A 26,265-nucleotide genomic window follows, 5' to 3' on the forward strand; every position below is an offset into this window, starting at 1 on the left:
AGGCAATGCATCACTTGGGATGCAAAACCCTAGACAGGGGACACATCACCTATGTGTGCAGGCGACACATCGCCTGGGCGGTCCATATGGGACCGTATGATTACGTAATTTGGCTCCAAAACTTAGTTTAAAATTATTTAATCTCATTGATGGACACTAATGACGATTCCTATACTATTTAAATGGTTTATTCGAGAATTTGGTGAATTGATCACACTTTTTCTAAAATCGTCTCTCTCTCTCTAACTCACAAATATTACTAGTTTTCTTTAAGATATTCATCAAGAAAGCTTGACTTGCATAAAGATTATGACTTTTAAATCCCAATCTCATTTCAACTTGTATTAGCTTAAAGCAATCTTTAAGGGGAGGCTAGAAATAAAGATTTTTGGACAAAAAATTTAATTTGTGTCAAGCCTTTTGTCATCTCCATTGATTCACTTAAAATAATAGTCTTTACGATTTTTGTAACTAAGGGTTTCTCTCCAAAGGTTTACTCTATCTCTTGACCTTATTTTTGTTATTCCTTTATTGTGAAAAAGGCGCGCGTGGAACGAAGAATTAGGCGGCCTTCACCATCCGCGCCCATCGCCAGCCGTGCCCGATCTAAGCAGCAGGCGCTGCTCGCTAGCAACGTATGGCTCGAAAGGTGAGCGCCCCTCGCGAACCCAAATGGCGAGGGGCCATCCCTCGAGTTAAAAAATGAAGACAAAAGGGGAACAAACTCCCAAAATAAAAAGCAATCAATGTCGAGCAAAGCTCGGAGACAAGTGCGCTCCCCACTGTGAAGACAAATTATAGGTCCAAGCATGCGGGGAGAGCAAGTTGTTGCCTGAGCAGATTCGTAATTAGGGAGGGGTGCCCCGTAGTGGCCTTAATGCAGTCTCCGGGCTAAGGGAATGATGAGAGTGGAGAGTCGCCTCTACTCCAGAAACTTGCCATACCATCATGCTATGCACAAGCCGCCAGTGAGGATTGGACCCCACGTGAAGCCAAGTCACTCGGGAGGAAACCTACCTCTTTGTTGTGACCGAAAGATCTTCTCCAAGTGATAGACAAAGTCGGTGGCTGTCCGAAAGACCTCGACTTCATCCCTTCGACTCGATGACTTCCTTAGGTCGAGGAGCCCAAGTCGGGAAACTCGCCAAGAAGACTTCTTACCGGCTATGTGCGAGGTCATGAACTCTACGGAGAGTTCCAATTCCACCTTGTCCCACTCGACAACTTTCCCAACTCAAGGAGTCTAAGCTAGAGAGAACTCAGAGACAGAAAAGTAACGAACAAGAGTGAGCGGACCACACCTCTTGAAGTCAGCCTCACGCTAGCATGGACCTTGACTTGGGGGGCAAATGTTATACCCAAAATTTGGCATTTCCACGTGACAGTCCACAAAGATGATGATGTGTCAAATCAAGTGATGAAGTGGCAAGACACTGCAGTCACTCTCACTCACCAAGGAGAGTGACCCTCATCATTCCCCCAACACTTAGGCAAAAACGAACTTCACCAACAAAAGTCTCCATCTCCATTGCGCGAAGTCAGGAGGCCTTCTACCATCTAGGTCGTTGCTAGTCACAAGGACGAGGGGCTCCTTGCCAGTCCCCCATCGCCAACGGCCCTGGACAGTTGCTTGTGGCTGTAATGCCCCGGATTCCCTAATATGGTTTAACGGCGTGAATAGTAGGCCGGGAGGGCCATACTTGCTTAATTATGTTATTAATTGATAAAATGCATGTATATGTTGATTATATTATAATATGATGTGAAATGCATGCATGTGAGTCCATATTTCTTATTACAGGGGTGTGATGGTAATTTGGCCCGTTGAGGGTAAATTGTTTACTTGGATGCATGTTGGTGATATATTTTGAGATCACATTATAATGTGAGTTTGTTCGAGCCACTCGGCATGAGACGATCATGGTATGTTAATTATCGGTTTGGTCATAACAGGCTTAAGCTCGGGGCTCGGGGTGAGTCTCGGGGTGTTTTAATGATTAGAGTGTTACCGGGCATTAAAGGGTAACATGATGTGAATTATTGGTGTTTGAGAATATTGAGATTAGCGGGAATTGAGAAGCGTTAATTATGATTAACAGGATAAGTGGAAAGTACCAATTTTACCCTTGAAATGGTTTTAGAAGCCTTAAGTGACCTAAGGGCATTTAGGTCATTTGGATGGATTTATATAACCCTTTAGTTGGCTGTAGAAGGATATAGAATAAACAGAGCCAAAACAGGGTCTTTCTTCTCCAACCCGTACACCATCCTTCACCATTTCTCCTTTGGAGTTTTTGAGCTCAAAGTGGGGTTTTAAGCTAGGAAATCAAGGGGTTGGGTTTGTGGATTTGGTTCAGCCATTGAAGGAGGTTCAATCACGAATTTGATGTGAGTTCAGCCATAAGTTTCTGGTTTGTACTCTGTTTTCCTTTAGTTTTTCAGTTTATGATTTCTTGATGATAGATTGGATTTGTAGAGGTTTTGATTGAAGTTTAGCTTGGGTTTTGATGAGGGTGAGTTATGGGTGATGTTTAGAGGTTAAATTGGGTGTTAGGTTGATGTTTTGGATTGGTTTGAAGGGATGGTTCCAAGGGAAAACGCAGGGGAGGTTTGCTAGTGCGTTGCTGGTTTTAGGCTGAAATGGGTAATGAGTCGCGGCATGGCATAGGTGAGCCGCGACCCATGGCGCCTGTTAGGGTTAGGCCGCCTCTTTTTGGGGGCGCGGCGCAGCGCAGCTAGGGCAGGCCGCGACACTTAGGGAAATTTTGGCCAGAATGGAGTTTTTAGCTTGGGGATTCAAGCCTAAGGCCTTGGGGTTGAACCTACTACCCGGTTGAGTAGTGTTTGAGGTCCCGGAGGTTAGGTTTTGGTTTGGGAACCTTTTATTATTTATTTTATTGATGGAATCCCATAATTGGTTATGACCAGGTAACCGCTAAAAGACCAAAATGTTGATCGTTCTCAGGGGTTGTTCTTTTATTCATTCTAGCTCGAACCAGAGGTAAGAAAACTGCACCCCAATTGTGACATGCATGGATATACATGAGGCATGTTGGTTGAGTAAATATGGACATGAACTGATTGTGGAATACTTAGCATATGTTGCTCACTTGTGCACGGTACTGACTCATTAGTCAGATTTGGCAAAGGTGCTAGTATCAACTGTGAAGCTGTGACTCATTAGTCAGGTTCGACAGTGGAACTGGGCACTGGTCACGTTGCGCTGACTCATTAGTCAGAACAACCTTAGCGTGTTAACGCAAGCCAACAAAGATTAGATCTAATCGACTATCTACATTGAATGACTCAAAGAGCATTAGTGCCAAACCGACTTCAAGGTCGATGAAAGAAATAAGCGCTTGGAGGCTAGTGACTTACCTAGCAGCCACTCTCCCACTTGAAACGGTGACATGATTGTCAGTCACTCAGTATGGTTTACCAGAACCTGTTGAAGGCTAGTGGCTTACCTAGCAGCCACTCTTCCATTTGAATTAGTGACTTACTTGTCAGTCACTCAGTATGGTTTATCAGGACCTCATGTGGTGTTCACTCATTTGTTCGAAAGCTTTATGCTCAGTGTGATTATAATGATAATCATTTGATAATGTTTACATATAGTGTTATGTTTTCTTGCTGGGCTTTGGCTCATGGGTGCTATGTGGTGCAGGTAAAGGAAAAGAAAAGCTCACCTAGCCTTGAGTGGAGAGCTTAGGTGGTGATGTGTACATATGCGGCCGCTTGACCACCACGGCCAATGAGTTCTCAGAGGAACTAGGGGGTTTACCCTATTTTTGCCGCTTAGATCGGCGAGATTGTAAAATTTAAAACAGTAATGACTATTTTGTACTGAGAACAACTTGTAAATGTTTTGATTAGCTCTGCAAAGCAGTTTGTAATGAAAATATCCATTTCCTTTTTATTAGTTTTATACCTTAACCTTTTAATTACACTTATAGCACGTTTTTTACCAAAGGACTCGGGTAGCGAGTCAAATTTCCGGTCCACCGTTCACCGTAACTGTTCTGGGGTAACCAGGGCGTTACAGTGGCCCTCGCCGGTTGCCAGTGGCCCTCACTACTTGCTGATGGTCCTCACCACCTGAGCCTTCTTTAGCACCAGAATGTGCCCTCTTCCTCTTCATGAACAGGACACGTCAGATTACCATTTTTGGTGAGACATAAACCTGTCTCTATCCAACAGTCCCTGAAATTAGCTTGATCGAGAAATGACTTACCACCATTAGGTCTTCCCATCTTTATGGATATAAATACTGCAAATCAAAATTAAAAAGGGACGACAGAAAAATTAGTAATTGTTCACCTTAGAGAGAACTCCTACTCTCCGTTATTGTAACTTCATCAAGAATAGAATCAAACTCAGTGTAACTATTCTTGAATATTTAAAGTTCATCATAAATATTATTGAATAAAGTGGACATATAAGTCATCTTTTTTGGGCCGAACCACTATAAACATATATCTCTCTTTCATTTATTATTGCATTTATTTCTATTTCTTTGGTTCATTATTCACAACAGAGATTCCACTTTGGATTTTTCACATAAAACAACTTCTCATTTATTACTATGTGTAAGTTTATGAAAAAACTTGTCACGGCCCGGTTACCTCGGGACAACGACGGTGAACATTGAACTGGAAATTTAACTCGTTACCCGAGTCCTTTGGTTAAAAAAGTGCTTCTAAGTGTCATTAATAGGTTAAGGTGAAAATCAGTCAAAATGAAATGATATATTTTATTAAAAACTGTTCATGGGCCCACCAGAACATTTACAAGTTATTTACAACTTAAAATGGTCATTACTGTTTGAAATTTACAATCTGCCGACCTAAGCGGCAAAAATTAGGGTAAACCCCCTAGTTCCTCTGAGAACTCCTTGGCCGTGGTGGTCAAGCGGCCGCATATGTACACAACGCCACCTAAGCTCTCCAGTCAAGGCTGGATGAGCTTTTCTTTTCCTTTGCTTGCACCACATAGCACCCATGAGCCAAAGCCCAACAAGAAAACACAATAATGCATGTAAATAATATCAGATGATGATCATTACAATCACACAGAGCTTATAGCTCTGAACAGATGAGTGATTTAACACTTGAAGTTCTGTTAATCATACTGAGGCTTATAGCCTTAATCAAATGAGTGACTAAAGAGTAAGTCACTAGCTTAATCAGATGAGTGATTGATGGGTAAGTCACCAGCTTAAGCAGATGGGTGACTGATGAGTATGTCACTAGCTTAATCAGATGAGTGATTGATGGGTAAGTCACTAGCTTAAGCAAATGAGTGACTGATGAGTAAGTCACTAGCTTAAAAAAATGAGTGACTGATGAGTAAGTCACTAGCTTATCAGATGAGTGACTGATGAGTAAGTCACTACAGGGCTCGGCACCCATAGCCATGTGACTAAACAGTCACCGGGGCTCGCTGGCCCTGGCTCTAAATGACTAGCCTTTGACTAGACAAGCACTTTTTAATATTCATCGAACTTGAGGTTGGTCCGACATTGATGCTCAACTGAGTCATTCAATGCAGATGTCGATTAGATCTAATCTTTGTAGGCTTGCATTAAACATGCTAAAACTGTCATTGACTTATGAGTCAATGCTTTGTGACCAGTGCTCAGTACTACTGCCGAACTTGACTAACGAGTCACAGCTTCACAGTTAATACTGACACCATTGCCAATCCCTGACTAATGAGTCAGTGCCATGCACAGATGAGCAAGTATGCTAAGCATTTAATATGCAATCAAAGTCCACATTTAAACATTCAACATGCTTCAATGATAACCACACATGTCACATATGGGGTGCAGTTTTCTTACCTCTGATTCGAGCTAGAATGAATAAAAGAATGACCCTTGAGAACGATCTGATTTTTAGTCCTTTAGTGGTCACCTAATCATAACCAAATAAAGGACACCATCAATAAAATGAGCAACAAAGGTTCCCAAACCAAGATCTAGCCTCCGAGACATCAATCCCCACTCATTCGGGTAGTAGGAACGATCCCGAGGCCTAAAACCAAGTTCCCGGGTCCAAAACACTCAAACGGGCTCAAACCTGTCCAAGGGCTGCGGCCCTAACACCTTGGGCCGCGGCCCCCAGCCACTCCAGGAGCAAGGGCCTTGGTGCCCTACACCTAGGGCCGCGACGCCTATCAAGGCCAAACTTTCTCCACCTGCTTCTTTGAGCTAAGGCCGCGACAGCCTAAGAACAGGGCAGCGACCCCCAACCCATAACCTGCCCAAACATGATTTTATTCATTCCAAACCCTCCAAAAACATGCCTAAACATTTCCAAATCCAAAAATCAAAGTTCCCAAGCTTCTCAATGGTCCAAAACTACCAAAACCCAAGGCTCAAACGAACCAAAAACTCGATGATTCACAAAATCCAATTCAAAGCTTAGAAACTCTAAAAACTCAAAACTTAGATTATCTTCGATTGGATTGTTTTCCGTTAAATCCTTCGGTCAAGAAGCTTCTAATATTTCCCAAGATCGCTATGCCTCGATCCTCTCTTGATTCCAACTCTTAGAACTCAAGATTTCTTCGAAAATGCTTCGAATGGTTAAAACGAACTAACGGAGGAGAGAGAAAGTAATTTCTAACGTACGGTTCTATCTGACAAGCTACTTCAGGCCTAAGTAACCTCAAATAAAACCTAATGCCCGGGGGCCCAAAAACACCCCCGAGGATATTATAGTCTAAACTCCCAGAATTTCATCTTGATCTCAAATACTCCCAATTTATCATCAAATAACCATTCTCATTACCCAATAATTGACCCCGTTATGACAAAACCGCTAATCCATTATATAAGACCGTCTCATGCCAAATAGCTTGAATATATCTCCATAATGATGAGATCTCATTCATAAATCACAATATGCACCCAAATACACAATTATGCCATAAACGGGCCAAATTTCCAAAACACCCTAATAATCAAATGTGGACCCACATGCATGCATATAACATCATATTATAATATAATTCACATAAACATGCACATAATCATTTAATGGCATAATTAAATAGTTATGGCTCTCCCGTCATACTAATCTAGCCATTAAACCGCATTAGGGATTTCGGGGCATTACAAACTAGTCAATACTTTTAATTATTTTTCCTATTTTTTAATTTACAAATTAATATGATTTAAAAAGTTGAAAAGATGATTTTTAAAAGAATATACACCATGGTCCAACAATTTTCTCACATGTGACATTTTATAGGCGAAAAGTTAGAGTTCACTGTTGGTACCTACATATGCCAAAAAATGCAACGTTTTGGTATTTTTACAATAAAAAGAAATCTCAGGGGAAGTTTGGTTTAGTGGGAGTAGAGTTAGAGAAAGTTTAGATTAAGATAATGTGAAATTCAAGTGTTTAAAGGCGTCAAGATTATTATTAAATCTAACTAAAAAATAAGATCTACTTGAAAACACAAACCATAAAACCATTAAAGAAAACTTAACCAAACATGAGTTAGATTTGTCATTCTCATTCCTACCAAATCTAACCCTATACCAAACATTCCCTAAGATATTTTAACTGCAAACTTCCTTAATCAAATTACAGCAAGTAAGTCTGAACTTTGAGGGATAGTACGGTAATTTTGTAATGCATATTATTATAGAGAAGGCATACTACTACTGCTATTTACTACTATGCGCCTTTCCTCGAGAAATTAAAAAAAATAATTCATAAATTGTGTTACTTTTAATCATTTTTTGTCTTAATTTTATCAATTTTTTTTATCTTATCTTTATAATTTTCTAAGAAGTAATGAATAATTTTTAAAATTTAATTTAACAAGTTTTCATTTTTTTTTTCTTTTTGTTTGAATTTTGTATGTCTAAATATTTAAAATTTGTAGTTTTTTCGTATAAAAAAAAGATTAAGTAATTTTACCGTAAAAAAGATTAAGTATTTTTGCAGTGAAGAAAAAAATATATTATGTAGTTTTATTGCCAATTTTCCTTCTACAAAGTCAATCATGTTAAGTGGGTAGGTACAATAACTATGTTTTTGTAACTTTTGGTTTTGCTGCCAAAAAAAACTTTGGTAGTTAATTGTAAAAAAAAAACTGAAAAACCTTGGTAGTTTCTCTGCATTCGCGTGAAGGAAACCATTTAGACCAAGAAAATACACAATATTTGATATTTGATATTGATATATTATAAATGGCAAGTATTCATTTGGTATCCTGTATTTTAACAAAGTCTAGCTTTAGTATTCCATACTTTTGATAATAATCATCAAGTACTCTGTAATTTGAAAATTAATGTAAAATTGTGTCCTGTGTTTTCGATAATAGTCAATGGGGTGTTTGTAAATTGAAAATTGGTATAAAATGATACTCAATTATTCATGAAAATATATTCATTTGATGCTCTGTCATTTGTGATCAAATTTGAATTCAGAGTACCATTTTATTCTGATTTCGCAAATTGATGGTACCGTAATAGTATTATTTGTAATAGAGGTAATCAAAACTACACTTTGGTATAAGGTACAAAATAAGTAAATTTCATATCATAAATATATATAAGTAATAATTAATGAGTTTGATAATGATGTATATATGTATTTCTATATATAGGTTATTGAATGGAGTGTGATGACATGGACTCTAAATGCCATCTTACCCCTAGAGCACCGACTGCCTGTGGTTTCATCTACAATCATCATGTAATCATTAATGGTAATACAATGCTCTCAATAAATGATTAATGATGTGTTTGAAGTATCGTAATATATCGTATTGTATTGTATTATAATGAATTGTATTGTATTATATCGTATTATATTGTATTATAATGAATTATGTTTTATAATATATTTTTGTATAATAATGTGTTTAGTATTGAATGGTATAATTACATATAAATATATAATATTTTAGTAAAAATTAATACCAAACATATTACTAAATTAAAATATATTATAAAACATAATTTATTATAATACAATATAATAAAATACGACATATTACATATTACCAGACCTACCCTAATTAGTTTCTTAATGTCATAACTTTGGTGCATATTCTAAAGTCAATTTTGTTAGTTGTTGGAGTCTTATATATATTGATAGTAGAATCAAAAGAACCTTCCTTCATTAAATTTGCTTTGAACAAATGTGGTCTTTCTTTGGCTCCATCTAAAAATTGCATTATTAAAAATGAGATTAAAAGGGAGTTCATTTTAAAAGTTTGCATAATATTTGTGTATAAGTATGCTTTTTATAGCAATTAGTGACTATCAACTAAGTTACAAATCAATAGATATTTGATAATTAATAATTAAGGATTAACTTTTGAGTCACGAAGAGATGCTTTGACAATGTACTCTTGTTAACGAGAGCTACACCAGCCATGAAGCTGAGTAACCTGATGCTCTTGTGTTATACACACATCTCACCTTTCCTGCTCCACCGCTCTCTCTATTAAGAAAAAACAATTTATTATTTACTTGAGAAAAAATAGACAGATAAATATGTTAGAATGTGAAAAGTGGTTTAGAAGTAGAATGTGATGCATGGTAAGAAATATAAAGTTTCATCTCAAAATCAATTGGTTATGAGTGGAGAAACTCATACTCTTATAAATTGTTGAATATATCCACACACTTTCCATGTGACATATTTTCTCTAATATCCTCCTTAAGATGGTGGCTATTTTTGTTCACTAATCTTGGACGACTCGATCGCAAGTGACTCGTTGACTCTTTTGGCTCACTATCCTCGAATCACAATGGGCTCTTTTGGCTCTCTTTTTGGACCAGTTTTTGATTTAGATCGGATACATACTCGTTAGAGTTTTATTTGGCTCTTGATACTATGTTAAAATGTGGAAAATAATTTAGAAGTAGAATGTGATGCATGATAAGAAGTATTATGTTTCATCTCAAAACCAATTGGTGATGAGTAGAGTAACCCATACTCTTATAAATTATTGAATATATTCACACACTTTCCATATAAGATATTTTCTATAACAAAATAAATAAATTTTGCCAGAATATTCTAGAATATGGAAAAGAAAACAGTACACACATTGAGGTAGGAAGAAGACAAGACAATATAGTTTGTCAAGTCAATCCAACATTAAATAAATTGGTGCAACGCTCTCTACAGTAGGTCTTAATTAAATAATATTCTCCAGATATGAGTTGATGAAGGCATTATTGACATGCATACGGGACACACACTTAAGTCAATTATGATGTGTTATCAGCTATTTAAATATTTAAAAAAAAAAAATTATTTATCTAAAATTAAAATTAATGATATATTATTCTTACATTTAACGGTAATTTGTAAACACTTAAATAAAATAAATAATTAAAAAAAAATTAAAATAATATATTTTTGAGATATTTTATAATAATAAGTGTTGACCCTCGATTTGGCCAACCGACACGGAGTCAAATATATGATAAATAATAAGATGACAATTGAGAAGTAGATCTAATTAAAAAAGGAAAACACCAATGATTTATAGTGGTTTGATTCCAAATAATGGTAATGACCTACGTTCACTTAGTGTTATTATTAATATTGAACCTCAAAGGCGTGATCAAAGAACTAGGGTTCTAGAGTTTCATGGACCTTAGATGAAGATATAATAAAAATGATGGATAATAGCAATACAGTTCTCTTTTTCTTAGCAAGAGTTTTTTTAGATCAACCAGAAGATCCATTCCTTGAGCTATTTCATGTATATTTATAGGCTCAAGGAGTGTTACATGGGCCAATGGGCTATATCTTTTCTTAATAGACGGATATCAAGGTCATAATGAAGAAATATTCTAGACAATTATTACAAGATTACAAATTTATACGTAAATAAACGGACTGTACGACTAGGCTGGTCGTATCTAAAGTGCTTCAAGTCGATGATCGAACAGCTCCTCTGCCACGTGTTGGAAATTCTTGCCATGTCATCAGCAGCCGTTTTTTGGATAAACAATAAGTATTTAAAAACAATAAATAATTAAACAAATTAGAATATGATATTTTTGAGATATTTTACCATGATAATTATTTAAAATAAATAAATAATTAAACAAATTAAAATAAAATATTTTACAATGATAATTATTTAAAACTAATAAATAATTAAAAAAATTAAAATAGAATATTTTTGATATATTTTATAATGATAATTATTTAAAAATAATAAAACCATACGTTTTATAACTTAAATAAAATTTAATTAAATTTAAAATTACTTATTAGAATAACATCATATTAAACATATAATATAATTTACTGTCAATTAGCAACAAAATATTTAAAAAAAAAAAAACTAGCAAGAAACTTATATTTAAAATCCACGTATAATATATAATATTACATTAAATATATAATATGTAATTTCTTGTTGTCACTCCCAAATTCAAAAACTAGAACAAACATAAACTTAAACAAAAATAAATAAATTATTAATTAAAATAGGATATTAATTTCAAAATTTATATAACATTAATATAAATTTAATAAATATAATTAATAAATTCTATAAATAAAACTAAGCAAACGTACATAATGTATGTTGCTTATATCTAGTAATCTATTAAGTTTATTCCAGTCATTACTGATAGTAATATATAAAGTGGTCTTAATATATATCATATGATGTAGTCGATCATATATAGGTATAGTCTAATAATATTATCTCTCTCGTCACAAAGAATGGGTTCTGATTTTGAAATCCCTCTAAATGCATATAACAAGCATTATATATGCTAATGTTGTAGCAAATGATATCGTGAAAAAGAACATTAATGCATTTTAAAAATATATATATTAAAATTAAAGGCCCCAAAATTATACTAAAATCTATTTTAGGCCCCCACTCCACTTTCTCAAGACTGACCTTGTTTAAGATTCTTTGGTGTCAACTGGCTTTGAATATATATATATATATTAATATATATTGGTTTTGATATGTATTAGATGTATTTCTCCAAATTAAGCAGAGTTTAGTCTCATAAACATCCAAAAGTGTTTTGTAATAGAGTTTAGTCTCATGAACCGCATAATTTGTTTTCATATTTGTTTTTTTGATTTTATCCTCGTTAAATTTCTCAATTACCTACTCATTAGGTTTTTTTGATTTCCTACTCATTTCGTTAATTTCTTTTTGTTCAATAATAAAATTATGGTCACAACAATAAAATTGACGTGGAACAACAGATTAAAACTGTCGAAGAATGATCATAAATCAATTTTAATACTGTTATGCCATACTGTGAGTATCATGTTTTAGCACGAGACGGCATTTCAAATAAAAATATCATATCCTGTAATATATGAGATGACAATTCTCATGTAAGTGTCGTCTCATGCATGACCAATGAGGCATTCTCCCGTTAAATTATTGGGATGACATTTTTTGTTAATTGTTGCCCCATGTAGCCATGGAACGACGCTTATTTGTGAACTGTTTCGCCATATCTACACGGGACAAATAAAAACAACATGAAACTACATTTAAATATATAACTAATACTACAATTATCCTAGTTACAACTTGTCTGCTCAAAGAGCTTGGCTGACCCTTGATTTCAAGTCTCATTGATTTCTCAAGTGCCTGTCTTCATCTTACAATGCTCTACACAAATCAAATTAAAGAAAGTTAGATATTAAATGCAATAGACCTTTAGTTCAAGAACTACAAAAGTCTCATTCTATCAATTAAGTTTAACAACATACTAATTAAATGATCAATTTAAATAAACTTGACTCAATAATTTAATAGTCTAAATAGACTATCATTTATAACTAAAATTCGTCAAAGTCTCCTCTATATATAGACTAAAATCTTCTTGAACGCAGAAAATTCACATAACAAGCTGTACATAAAATATTTATGTAATATATTCTATTTAATGATATTAATCAAGACTATTTTACTTTAGATTTTACACACAAAACAACTTCTCATTTATTATTACTCCGTATAACGAAAAAATCAATCAGCACTTTTAATTATTTTTCCTATTTATAAAACTATTTTTTTAATTTTAAATTAATATTATGATTTAAAAAGTTAAAAAGATGATTTTTTAAAAGATTATGCACCATGGTCCAACAATTTTCTCGATCACATGTGACATTTTACACGTGAAAAGTTAGAGTTAACTGTTGGTACCTACATATGCCAAAAAAGCAACGTTTTGATATTTTTGCAATGAAAAGAAATCTCAGAGAATGTTTGATTTATGGTATGGGTTTGAGTCAAAATTACTATCAAATCAAGCTAAAAATTAATACCTATTTAGAAATACAAACTCAAGCTTTAGAAAAATTACCCAAACATGATTAGATTTGACATTATCATTCCTATCAAATCTAGCCCCATACCAAACATCCCCGAAGATATTATAGCCACAAACTCCCTTAATCAAATTACAACAAGTAAGTTTGAACTTCGAGGGATAGTACGGTAATTTTGTAATGCTGACATATTATTATAGAGAAGGCGTACTACTACTACTACTATTTACTACTCTACTATATATATGCATCTCTTCTTCTTCTATGAACGTAGGAAGCAGTAGAGAAGATTATATATAAATAAATATATATATATATATATAATATAGCTATATCATCATCATGTGGAAGCTAAGGGTTTCAGAGGGAAAAGAGGATCCTTGGGTGAAGAGTGCGAACGAGAACATAGGGAGACAGTACTGGGAGTTGGACCATCATAGCAGCTTATCACCTCAACACACAGCTCAACTCCAACACCTTCGCCATCACTTTCACCACAACCGCCCTCATTTCAAACAAAGTTCTGATCTTCTAATGAGGCTTCATGTATATCTATCTATCTCTCTGTCTATATCTATATTTTCATTTATATATATATATATATATAATGATAATGATATGATGATGATGATGATGATGGTGATTATGATATTGTTGCAGTTTGCAAGGGAGAATAATAACCAAGTGGAGAACACAATAACAAATGGAGTGAAGGTGGAAAGTGGAGAAGAAATAAGCAAGGAAGAAGTGAAAATCACGTTGAGAAGAGCCTTGTCATTCTTTTCAACTTTGCAAACTCAAGATGGCTTTTGGCCCAGTGAATGTAGCGGTCCTTTGTTTCTTCTACCAGCACTGGTACGTACCATCTTTCCAGACATATATACTCATAAGTACCTTATCGAAAAAAACTAATTATTTCTGTGGATGACAGTGTAGAAGTAGAATGTGGTGCATGGTAAGAAGTATGAGGTTCTATCTCAAAACTAATTGGTGATAAGTGGAGTAACCCATGTTCTCATGTATTATTGAATTTACCCACACATTTTCCAATGAAATGGAGATATTTTTCTCTAATAATTTTAACCCGTTGTTCTATATTTATAATATAAATGCATATTGGTTTATTTTAGATTTTATTGATTACGTTCAAGAGTTGCATTTAACCAATAAAATGTGAATGATGAAAAATAGTATGTACATAATTATATGTAAATATATTAATATATACATAGCATGCTTATGTACGGTACGTATATATATATAGTTATATTACATTTCTATGTGCTGGTTTTTTATACATCTCAATCACATGTAAATTCGTTTATAAAATATGAGTATTAGTTAATAGTGTAGAATAATATTATATATTGGAAAAAATTTGGGTATTACTTATAGATATTTTTAGTATTTTTGGTATATGGAAAAGTTGTAACTTTATATTTTTTACATAGTAGTATATAATTTTAAAAAATTTCAGCAAATTCTAGATAATTTAGGACAAAATCAAGATTTAAATAGTCTATTACACTCGTGTATAAATATTGAAACAAATACGTTTGCAATAAGCTGTTTGAATCTTGATTTCGACATATTTCCTGAAAATTTGTGGCAATCCCTTGTAACTACATTATACACCGTTATATTTTGTTGTGCATCCATGTGGAGGCAACAAAATAGACCAAGAAAATACACAATATTTAATATTTGATATTGATATATCTCTTCTATATAATAAGTGTGTAGATAACAGAATTTTTTTTATTTTAATGGTTTTTTTATTTATTTATTGTTAACTTAATGAAATTTAAAAATAATAAAATTAAACGTTTTATAACTTAAATTAAATTTAATTAAACTTAAATTAACTTATTAAAATAATATTATATTAAACATATAATATAATTTTCTGTAAATTAGCAACAAATTATTTTAAAAAAAATTAACAATAAACTTAAATTAAAAATTCATGTATAATATTTAATATTACATTAACATATAATATATAATCTCTTGTTGTCACTCTCAAATTCAAAAACTAGAACAAATATAAACTTAAACAAAAATAAAATAAATTATTTAATTAAAATAGAATATTTATTTTAAAATTTATATGACATTAATATATATTTAATAAAAATAATTAATAAATTATATAAATAAAACTAAACCAGCATGTAATATGTAATATGTACGTTAATAATTAATGAGTTTGATAATGACGTGTATATATGTAGGTCATCGGATTGAGTGTGACTGGGGCTCTTAATGCCATCTTACCCCTTGAGCACCGACGTGAGGCATGTCGCTACATCTACAATCATCAAGTAATAATTAATATATAGTAATACTATACTCATAATAAATAATAAAGTTTCTTGTATCATAACATGGTGCATATATATATTAAAGTCAATTATGTTAGGTATTGGAGTCTCTTATATATTATTGTTGGTAGCTATTTCAGCATTGTCATTTGACGGCAAAATCATATTAAGGTTTTCGATATTATGTGAGTTAGCATTTTATATGAGCGGTTAATAATATTATTTATTAAATTAAAATATGTGAGATTTGATGTTGAATTATACTAATAATAGTATGACATTTAATGTGATGTTAAACACCATTAGTATACATTTCAACAAGAAAATTGCTAAGATGTACTATTGGTGCCTAACATCACAAGAATGTAGTATATTATTATTGGTAAAATTCAATATCGGGTCCAACATAATTCAATTTAATTATTATTATGGGGTATTACTAACCAATTAAAGAGTAATACCCACTACTACAAAAAAGGCTAGCGAGCCATAAAAAAGTTGTTAGGACTCGCAAAGTATAAGTTCTCTATTTGAGAGCCTTAAAAACTGAGGTTTTTTTAGGACTCACAATGCGAGTCATAAAAAGTCCCGTTGAGTGTCTTCAAGTAAGTTTTTAAGACTCTTTTCGCGAGTCCTAAAATAATGTTTTTAGGACTCGCAATGCGTGTTCTAAAATATCCAGTTAAGTATCTTTAAATTAAGTTTTTATGACTCTCTTTGCATGTCCTTAAAAGTATTTTTATTTAAAAAAAAATGCAGCCACAATTTTCATTTTAATTTAAAAAATAGATCCCCTTTGAGTGTCCAAAATGTATTATAAGAAAATGCTAAAAAATGCCAAAAAAATTAAATTTCTCATTAACATGTATTGTAAACTAGCTTATAACATCTTTCAACATTTATCAATAATAAAAAAAAAACAAATACATAAAAAAACTCAAACCAACTATAAGACTTAATAACAATCTAAATATTTCAATCTAATACTCTATTGAGAGATCTTACAAATAATGTCACTCTAAAATTGTTCTAATTTTACATTATTTATAAAAGGACAAACGAAATGGAGTATGAGAAGTGTGTGAAAAGCTTGTCCTTTCAACAAAAAACATCAGATTGCAATAAATATAATCTCGGAAGTTCTCCTTAGCTGTCTAGTGGCATATACTGCCATTATCCCTCTCGTTTCTGAAGACTGCAACAAAAATATTCAGAACATCACAAACCAAAACACTTGGCCTACAAGGAATTAAATTTTAAATGTATTTATATACATAATGCAATCAAGTACTAAGCTCGTGAAAAATGCACATATGATGAATGAAACATGATGATTTAAAAGCTCCAAGATTCATAGGCTAAGACCAAGGCATATATATAACAAGAATCCTAAGACCAATGTCACAAAATATGTTGTTCAACCTGCGTGCACCATCTGCTAGCAAATGTTATTGACTTTAAAAGAAAACAACTGAAATTCTAACAATAAGACCAGCTTGATATAGTTACCTATTGTTCTGTCAGCATATATTTGACAAACCTCAAACAAATTCTAAAAGTAAGGGGAATTTTCTCCAAGATTATCTAGCAAAAGAAAAGAATATGTATCAAAACTATAGCATTTAGAAATAATATGAACAAAGCCAGCAAACATAATAAGATGACAACAAATAACAAGCCAAATATTCTAGTCTCTAAGTAAATTAGATGATAAGAAGCCATCTTTGTTTACAAAAAGAATAATGAAACTACAATCATGCCTACATCCAATGATTCAAGTCCTTACAAAAAGAAAAGTTTGGCTATTTCTTTCGAGCCAACGTTTCCAACAAATCAAATAGCTACATCCACGTAAAAAAAACCAAAATTTGTACAAAATATATAATATATTGACTTTTTGTGCCAAATATAGCACACTATCTTAGATTTCTCTCATGAGTTTATTCTCATCAACATTCAAAATTCTTTTGTAATTGAGTTTGATCAACTCTTGTGTAAAGATTTTGCTGTAATTTTTTTTGGTTTTTAATCAATAAAAATTAGAAGAGAAGTCTAGAGTTCGTTTTCTATGGATGTAGGCATAATGACATGTGTTGAACCACAAAATTTGTTTGCTATTCCTTTTTCTGATTTGTTGCTTGTTAAATTTCTCAAGTAATGATATGTCAACCAACAATATATGCACCCAAACATTACAAGCATAATGATGTGACATTATTTTTTGAAACAGAAAGTTCAAATAAATATAATTGGTTGAAAAAATTACTGTCACGTCACTCTTTGTAATATTTAAGTGCACATATCATTACTCATTTCTCAATTACCTAATCGTTAGGATTTTTTGATATCCTGCTCGTTTGATTAAATTCTCTGATTTATTTCTATTTAGTAACAAAGTTGTGGTTGAGTGTTATTGTTCTAATCACAACATATACTTTATATTTACGAGATGCAGAATGAAGATGGGGGATGGGGATTGAACATAGGAGGGAGAAGCACCATGATCAGTAGTGGGCTAAGCTACGCGGCGTTGAGGTTGCTCGGAGAAAACATGGACGAGGGTGGCCATGGTGGAGCTATGAACAAAGCCAAATCATGGATACTCTGCCATGGTGGCCTTACCTACATTCCTTCCTGGGGAAAAATGTGGCTCTCGGTACAACTAAACATTCATTCACTCATATATATAAATATATATAGGATAATTAGAGTTACTTTAAGTCCTACCTGTGAGGGTCTCAATGTTCTCGACTTTTGAACAGTTTTTGGCGCGATTTTTTTTATGACCGTATATATTGTAGCTATTTACAGCATCGACGTGATTTTTAGAAAATTATGAATAGTTTATAGTACCGAAAACTAGGTTCAAACATGTTGTTGCACGCGTGACTAATTTTTTTATGCGCGTGGAAAACAACATGTTTGAACCTAGTTTTTAGTATTGTAAACTATTCGGAATTTTATGGAAATTTGCAGGATGCTCTAAACAACTACAATATACACGGTCATAAAAAAAAACCGCGCTGAAAATTGTTTACGAGTCAAGAACAGTGAAGAGCCCTACTGGTAGGGCTTAAAGTGAAGCATCTATAGGAGAATTGTCCACATATATATATATATATATCACAAAAAACTATAATATAGTATAGAGAGGAGTGTTGCTATTTGGCACCTTAAAGTGCCCAACACCATATGAGGTGACATCTCATGGTTGGTTAGCAATACCCCATAATACTTATTAAATTTAAATATATAAAACCCGATATTGGATTATACAAATAGTGGTATGCCAACTCCTTGTGGTGTTGGGAACCAATGGTGCTCCTTAGCAATTCTCTAAAGAGAGTTAATAATATACAATTGATAATATTATAATTAATTAGGTACTTGGGGTATATGAATGGAGTGGCAACAATCCAATACCTCCAGAGCTTTGGCTTCTTCCATACACTCTAAACCCTATGCACCCAGGTACGTTATACGTACTATAATATAATGTATATTATACATATACGTAAATATATACTTTTTTGTCAAAATAAATATATATTATTGAATAGTGTTTTTAATCACTATTCATTATAATCAACTACTGCAAAATTTTTTAGTTTTAGTTACAATAAATTTTGTGACTAAAAGCAAAAAATTTGTGACTGAAGAAAAATAATCATCTTACTTATGTCATCACTAAAAAGTCTGTGGCTAAAAGTATTAATTACAAAAATCACAATTTGTTATCACTAAATGTATTTTTAGTCACAACAAACTTTATTACTAAAATTAATAGGTTGTAACTAAAATTATATTAGTGACAACTTGTGATCAAGTTTGATTTTTTAGTCACAAGTAATTTTTTGTTACTAGAAGTGACATTTAGTTATAAAAAATATATATCGTAAATGTTACATTTATTTGTATGGAAATAATTCATGACTTATGATTAAAAAGAAAGAACAAAATAATTAAATTAATATTAAAGATTACCTGTTGGTAAACTTTAAAATGATGAGAATAAAAAATGAGTGAAAATTATTTTATTAGAGTTACATTAAAATAAAATAAAAAGTCTTACAAATTCAAAACCACAACGGAAATGAGATTGGAATTTATGAGTTAGTGAATTTAGGGATATAAATGGTGTAGGGTAGAGATAGTATCTCATTTACTGCTACCACCTTACTATAATTTTTTATACCATATCTGCACCATAATTTATTGTGGGTTAGTTTGGGAAATTCCCATCGAGTATCGAGTTTCCCATTTGGAATTATCATTTTATATATTAAAAACTATTTATGTATATAAAATAAATAAATACTCAAATAATCTATGGAATTACATCCAAATATAAAATATCGAATCGAAAATATTTTAACATGGTCTTAAAAGCAAAATAGTATTTTTAGAAATAATTAAATTGAAACATCAAATCTAAATAATGAACCATAATGTGCATCTTTATAAATATATTTTAGGGAAAATTATATATGATTCTTTTTCTTAAATAATTATTAGATTAATTTTTTAGTGTTAATATGTAATAATAATATAATATAATTATACATATACATACATAATTTGGGCGGAGTCAGGGCAGGATATTCAATACCAACCCACCCAACCCCGCCTAAATATTAACGGGGAATTCCTACCCTGCGGTGAAAAATTTCCCCATAAGGACTAGATCACTGCAATGTACTCAGTGGCAGAGCCAGCGACAAAGTACAGTAAGAGCAAAAAAAATTACTGTTATAAAAGATATAGAGAAATCCCCTCTAAAACTATTTGTGTTTTTAGTACGTAGATAGTTAGAATCTTAATTGTTTTTATATGATTGTATACATTGTAGTCATAATACGCATTACACAAATTTTCGAGAAATTCTAAATAATTTAAGGTACTGTTAACACACGTATTTTTTTTTATTTACGAGTACAACAAAATATTTGAACTATAAATGTTGACACCGTAAATAATTCAAAATTTCTAAAAATATATATATATAAATTTAAATAGGAGTATAATTATTTCCTAAAAAAAATAAATCATTAGAAATTAAATATAAATAAATATTAAAAAACAAGAAGCATTAAATAAGAAAAAACAACAAAATTAGGTGAGACTGTTTTATTTTGAACTATTTAATAATTTAAATTTATACCAATATATATATATATATATGATTATATTGCAGTTGATCAAAATTTTTGTTTGTATATAAAAACCAAACTACTTATTTATATATATATATGTATTATACAAGTATATAATATTATTTTTTAACTTATATAGAAAGTAGACATAATTATTTATTTCGCCTCACTATAATTTGTAAGGGACACATAAACAAAATTGACATTGATCCTAAATGAACTCAAATAAACAAAATAATAATAATAAAAAATTCTTTTATATAGATGTGCGGAAAAAAATTGAGATTGTATATATTTAAATGGATGCAGGACGAATGTGGTGTCACTGTAGAATGGTGTATCTGCCAATGTCATATCTATACAGGAAGAAATTTGTGGGTCCTATTAATTCCTTGGTTTTGTCTCTTAGGAAAGAGCTTTATACTCTTCCCTATCATCTAATCGACTGGGATGCCTCTCGTAACCTTTGCTACAAGGTATATGTATTTATATACATATATATATATATATATATATAGAATAATAATAATTCACATGTATTATTAGATGATGATGGTGATGATGGTGATGATGATTTTCATTATTAGGAGGATTCGTATTATCCACATCCAAAGATACAGGACATGCTTTGGGATTGCCTGCATAAGATAGGAGAACCTCTTCTGAAGAGTTGGCCCTTGTCGAAGCTCAGGCAGAGGGCTCTTCGTGCTGTCATGCAACATATCCACTACGAAGACCAAAACACTAACTATGTCTGCGTTGGCCCAGTCAACAAGGTCAACCTCCATATTATTATATGAATATTGCTAATTAAGGGGTACATGGGGTCTAAATTACCACTTGGTGTACACGTAATTTAATTTTAAGTAGGGTTTATGTTTTTTTAGACTTGTATTTTAGCTTATTACTTGTTTGGATCCTGTGTTTTGATAAATTATTTTTTGGACCCTGTATTTTTTAAAATAGTTCAAATAGACCCTTAAATCCGATTTTGATCAAAGTTTTTTGAACTAAAATCACAAATAATTTATCAAACTAACAACTCAGAACAAAAATACAGTCATTCTGTCTAAGAGCTGTGTTGTTATATTTAATTTTTTGTTCATCAAAATCAGGTTTAGGGGCCTATTTGAATAATTTTACAAAATACAGGGTTCAAAAAATAATTTGTCAAAATACAGAATCTAAATAGATAATTAGTCAAAACACATGGTTTAAAAATGTATAAACCCTTTTAAGTAAAATATATGAGACCTAATATAATATTATATTGTGTTAATCACACTATATATATGGGGTGCTAGACTATATATCAAAATATAGTGTTTTTATTTGACATTTTAAGTTAATGTCTAATACTACATGAGGGGACACTCTATAGTATATTGGAACGCATGGGATCTGATACTAGATTGTACTAATAAGAGTATATGTTCTTGTGGTGTTGGGCTAAGGGACACCACTGATGTCCAACACTACAAAGAGATAACATACTGTTATTGGTGCAATGCAATATTGAGTCACACACTTATTTGAATTTAATAAGTATTATGAGGTATCGCTAACTAATCATGGGTGCCACCTGATGTGGTGTCGGATGTGACAAATAACAACACTCTATATATATATATATATGTAGTATTGGTAGAGGGCACTAGTGGTGCTCAAAGATAATGCATGCATGCAGGTACTCAACATGATTTGTTGTTGGGTAGAGGACCCATGTTCTAAAGCGTACATGTCTCACCTTTCTCGAGTAAAAGATTACCTTTGGCTGGCTGAAGATGGATTGAAAATGCAGGTCATTATTCTTTACTTAATTATATACTTACTAATATATATATGTATATGTAAATATATGTCATCATCATCACCTGCTCATGTTTCAGATATATAATGGGTCTCAACTGTGGGAATGTGCTATGTCTGTTCAAGCCATCATGGCAACCCGTTTGGATGGCGAATATTACAGTTCAATGCTTAAGAAAGCTCACTACTTCATCAAAAAATCACAAGTAATTAAGATTTATTATTATATGTATATATGTACTGCTATATACTATTATATATTCATATATATATATATATATATATTTTTTTTGAATTATGAAGATAAGAAAAAACAGTTGGGGTGATGTAAGTGAGTGGAATCGCCACATTTCAAAGGGAGGATGGACCTTCTCAACTGCTGACAATGGTTGGCCCGTCACTGATTGTACTGGCGAAGCCTTGAAGGTCATATATATATATAGTAAATTCATGAAAAATCTACATTTTCTTATAATGTAAATTGTTTAAAACTAAGATGAGTATGGGAGATAACTTGAAAACTTTATCGAAAACTAAGCTTAATACTGGAGATAATATTATGTTGGAAGAAAATTTTTATTACAAAAATCAATTTTATTTTTGGCTTGATACAAAATATGAGATTATATCTCTAGTTATTGGACGCTAGGGATCTTTCTAAAACACAATTAAATTATTAACTAGTACATTATTCTAAATAATCTTTATCTACTAACTAAAAATATAAGAGTTTGAACCAAATAAATAAAGCTTAATATTTCAACATAAATAAATATATATATATATATTCTAATATAATTACTATACATACATATGAACAGGCAGCCATCTTACTATCAGACATGCCGTCTGACATTGTGGGAGAAGCCATACCAGAGGAACACCTTAAGGATGCTGTTCATCTTATTTTATCTCTACAGAACAACAATGGAGGGTTTGCATCGTATGAACTCACAAGATCCTACGCTTGGCTAGAGGTATATATAAATATTTAGAGATACCAAGATATATTTTTTGTTGTAGAGTATTATAAAACTTACAACATTGATGAAAATGTATATATGCAGATGTTTAATCCAGCGGAAATATTTGAAAACATCATGATCGAACACCAGTACGTGGAGTGCACAGCATCAGTGATCAAAGGGCTGAAGTCATTCACAGAGAAATACAAGGAGCACAGGAAGAAAGAGATCGAAGAATGCATAGAAAAGGCAGCAGAGTTCATAGAGAGCAAGCAAGAAAAAGATGGGTCGTGGTATGGATCATGGGGTGTGTGCTACACCTACGCCACTTGCTTCGCCGTAAAAGGCCTGGTCGCGGCTGGCCGCACCTACCACACCACTCGTTCTATTCGAGCAGCCTCTCGTTTCTTGCTCTCCAAGCAACTCCCTTGTTCTGGGGGTTGGGGAGAGAGCACTCTTTCGTGCTCAAACAAGGTGCGGTGTGTATTTAAATTAATTTACGAGTGTTGCTCTTTTGCATTTTAAGGTATCCAATATCGATCATATGATCTGATAGACGATAATTGGTATAATTTTTTATTGGTTCTCCCTTAGAATGTGGAAAGTGGTCTAAGTAGAATGAAGTGTATGGTAAGAAGCATGAGGTTCCATCTCAAAATCAATTGGTGATGAGTGAAATAATCCATAGTCTTATGTATTGTTGAATGTACCCACACACGATATTTTTCTCTAATACTTCCCTATACAAATTGAAAATAGAATATATGGGTACAGACCAGATTGTGGTTAGTGTTGAATAACTACAATATTCTTAATTTATGGTAACACAATGGTCACATGTAAGAGTACGTAGAAGATTGGATTGGATAATTTTATTAGGTGATTTTGTTACCAAACTATAGTAAAGGTTAGAATTTTTTTAATCAATTTTATTAGTATGAAATAACTTATTTCTATTAAGGAAAATTAGGATAATTTTATATCTTATTTGGTCTTTTATCTTCAATGTATTCTAATGGAGAGAAAAAAAAATCACATCTTTGTTTCTAATTTTTTTTTTTCATTTATTAGTGGCAAATAAACAACTCATTCATATCTATGTTTTATCTCTTATATTTTATAAAATCCAATCTCATTTTTAAATGTGACTTTTATATACACAAAACCACTCATCATATTGATTTTTATATATATATATATATAAATATACTAATAGGTGTACACCAATTTGGAAGGAGATAAACCACACTTGGTAAACACTGCATGGGCCATGTTAGCTCTCATCGAAGCTGGCCAGGTACGTACGTCCAATATGAATCGATCGATATCATAATATACATATATTTAATATATAATATATATGCATGTTTATATCTAAATATATAGGCCGAGAGAGATCCCATGCCCTTGCATAAGGCTGCAAAATTGTTGATCAATTCACAAATGGAAAACGGGGATTTTCCACAACAGGTAATGTTATAATAACAAGTATATATGTTTATTATATATACAATGCTAATTATTAAGATGTTTTGCACACGTGATAATTTGTTTGGGGAAATTATTATTCATAGGAACTTGTGGGAGTGACCAATCGAAGCATGATGCTCAACTATGGTGCCTACAGAAGCACATACCCTATATGGGCCCTCGGAGACTACTTGACTCGAGTTTTGTTGCCTTCTTCTAAGAATAAGGAAAATTCTATATCCTAAGTTGATTTGATAATAAATCATTGGGCATCTGTCAACTTGTTCAGTCTATTTAATGTTAAGTTTATTTATGTTAAATGTTAAAGTCAATAGTAATGGATCATGTGGACGGTGAAATATGTTATAGTCGTGAGAAGCAGAGTAATGCTCTGTTGTGAAAGCTATGTATCAAAATAGTGGAATAAAACCAAGAAAGCTCATCTATGAGTAGTGGTGATTAGTGATGTAAACGGGGCGGGGCAGGGTCGGGAATGGCTCCCCCGTTCTCGTTTTATCTCGAGGTCAGGGTTTTATCGGGTATCCGTTTAATAAAAATATTTAGTTTTTTTCTAAAATTGATAAATAAATTAATATAATTAATACTTTTTAATATAAAATAATTAGAAAACAATAAATTATACAATTAATAAATATATATTTTTATATAAATTATTATATTATATATTTTTAATAATATTTATATTAAACATATAAATTATAATATAAACGGGACAGATTTGGAACGCCTGCGCCATTAGGGGTGGGTCCCCACAGGGACCCTTACCCAAGGGTTAAATTGGCATCCCTATAGTTATGTGCATTAAGTCTCTGTGATGTGTATTAAGTCTTGTTTTTTGATAAACCAGTTGACCACTTTATTTACTATAACATTATATATATTCACCAATAGTTCTTTGTAGAAAATAGAGAAAGTAGATCAAGACCTAAAACCAATTAACACTCTCACAGAATACACACAGTAATTATCACAAACAGATTAAGTGCAGAAAATTAAAAGAATAAGAAGACACCAGAATTTTATCCACCACTATCACAATCTTCACTATATCAGTAGTGAAATACAGATTACAGTTGAGCAAGAGTTCATAAACAAGAACTCATCTATGATGTTCTTCTACGCTCGATAAAACCCAGCACTTTCCCATACAATTGTTCTCTCTCAACAAAGTCTCTCACAATACATAGAAAACACTCTGCTCTTTCTCTCTGTACTC

The 26,265-nt window shown here is 32.3% G+C and overlaps 1 protein-coding gene across 1 annotated transcript; it reads left to right on the top strand.

Moving 5' to 3' along the window:
- The first annotated feature begins 13,646 nt into the window (after positions 1-13,646).
- Positions 13,647-25,474, top strand: LOC133829686 (cycloartenol synthase-like). The gene is made up of 15 exons (XM_062259447.1): positions 13,647-13,853; positions 13,968-14,162; positions 15,542-15,631; positions 18,087-18,287; positions 19,015-19,102; positions 21,094-21,260; positions 21,372-21,560; positions 22,472-22,585; positions 22,674-22,799; positions 22,897-23,019; positions 23,415-23,570; positions 23,661-24,032; positions 24,775-24,855; positions 24,945-25,028; positions 25,133-25,474. Exons 1-15 carry the CDS (start codon positions 13,650-13,652, stop codon positions 25,271-25,273), a joined length of 2,331 nt encoding a protein of 776 aa, XP_062115431.1. The 5' UTR covers positions 13,647-13,649; the 3' UTR covers positions 25,274-25,474.
- The last annotated feature ends 791 nt before the right edge of the window (positions 25,475-26,265 follow it).

The sequence above is a fragment of the Humulus lupulus genome, chromosome 4, assembly GCF_963169125.1.
Source record: "Humulus lupulus chromosome 4, drHumLupu1.1, whole genome shotgun sequence".
Lineage (NCBI taxonomy): Eukaryota > Viridiplantae > Streptophyta > Magnoliopsida > Rosales > Cannabaceae > Humulus > Humulus lupulus.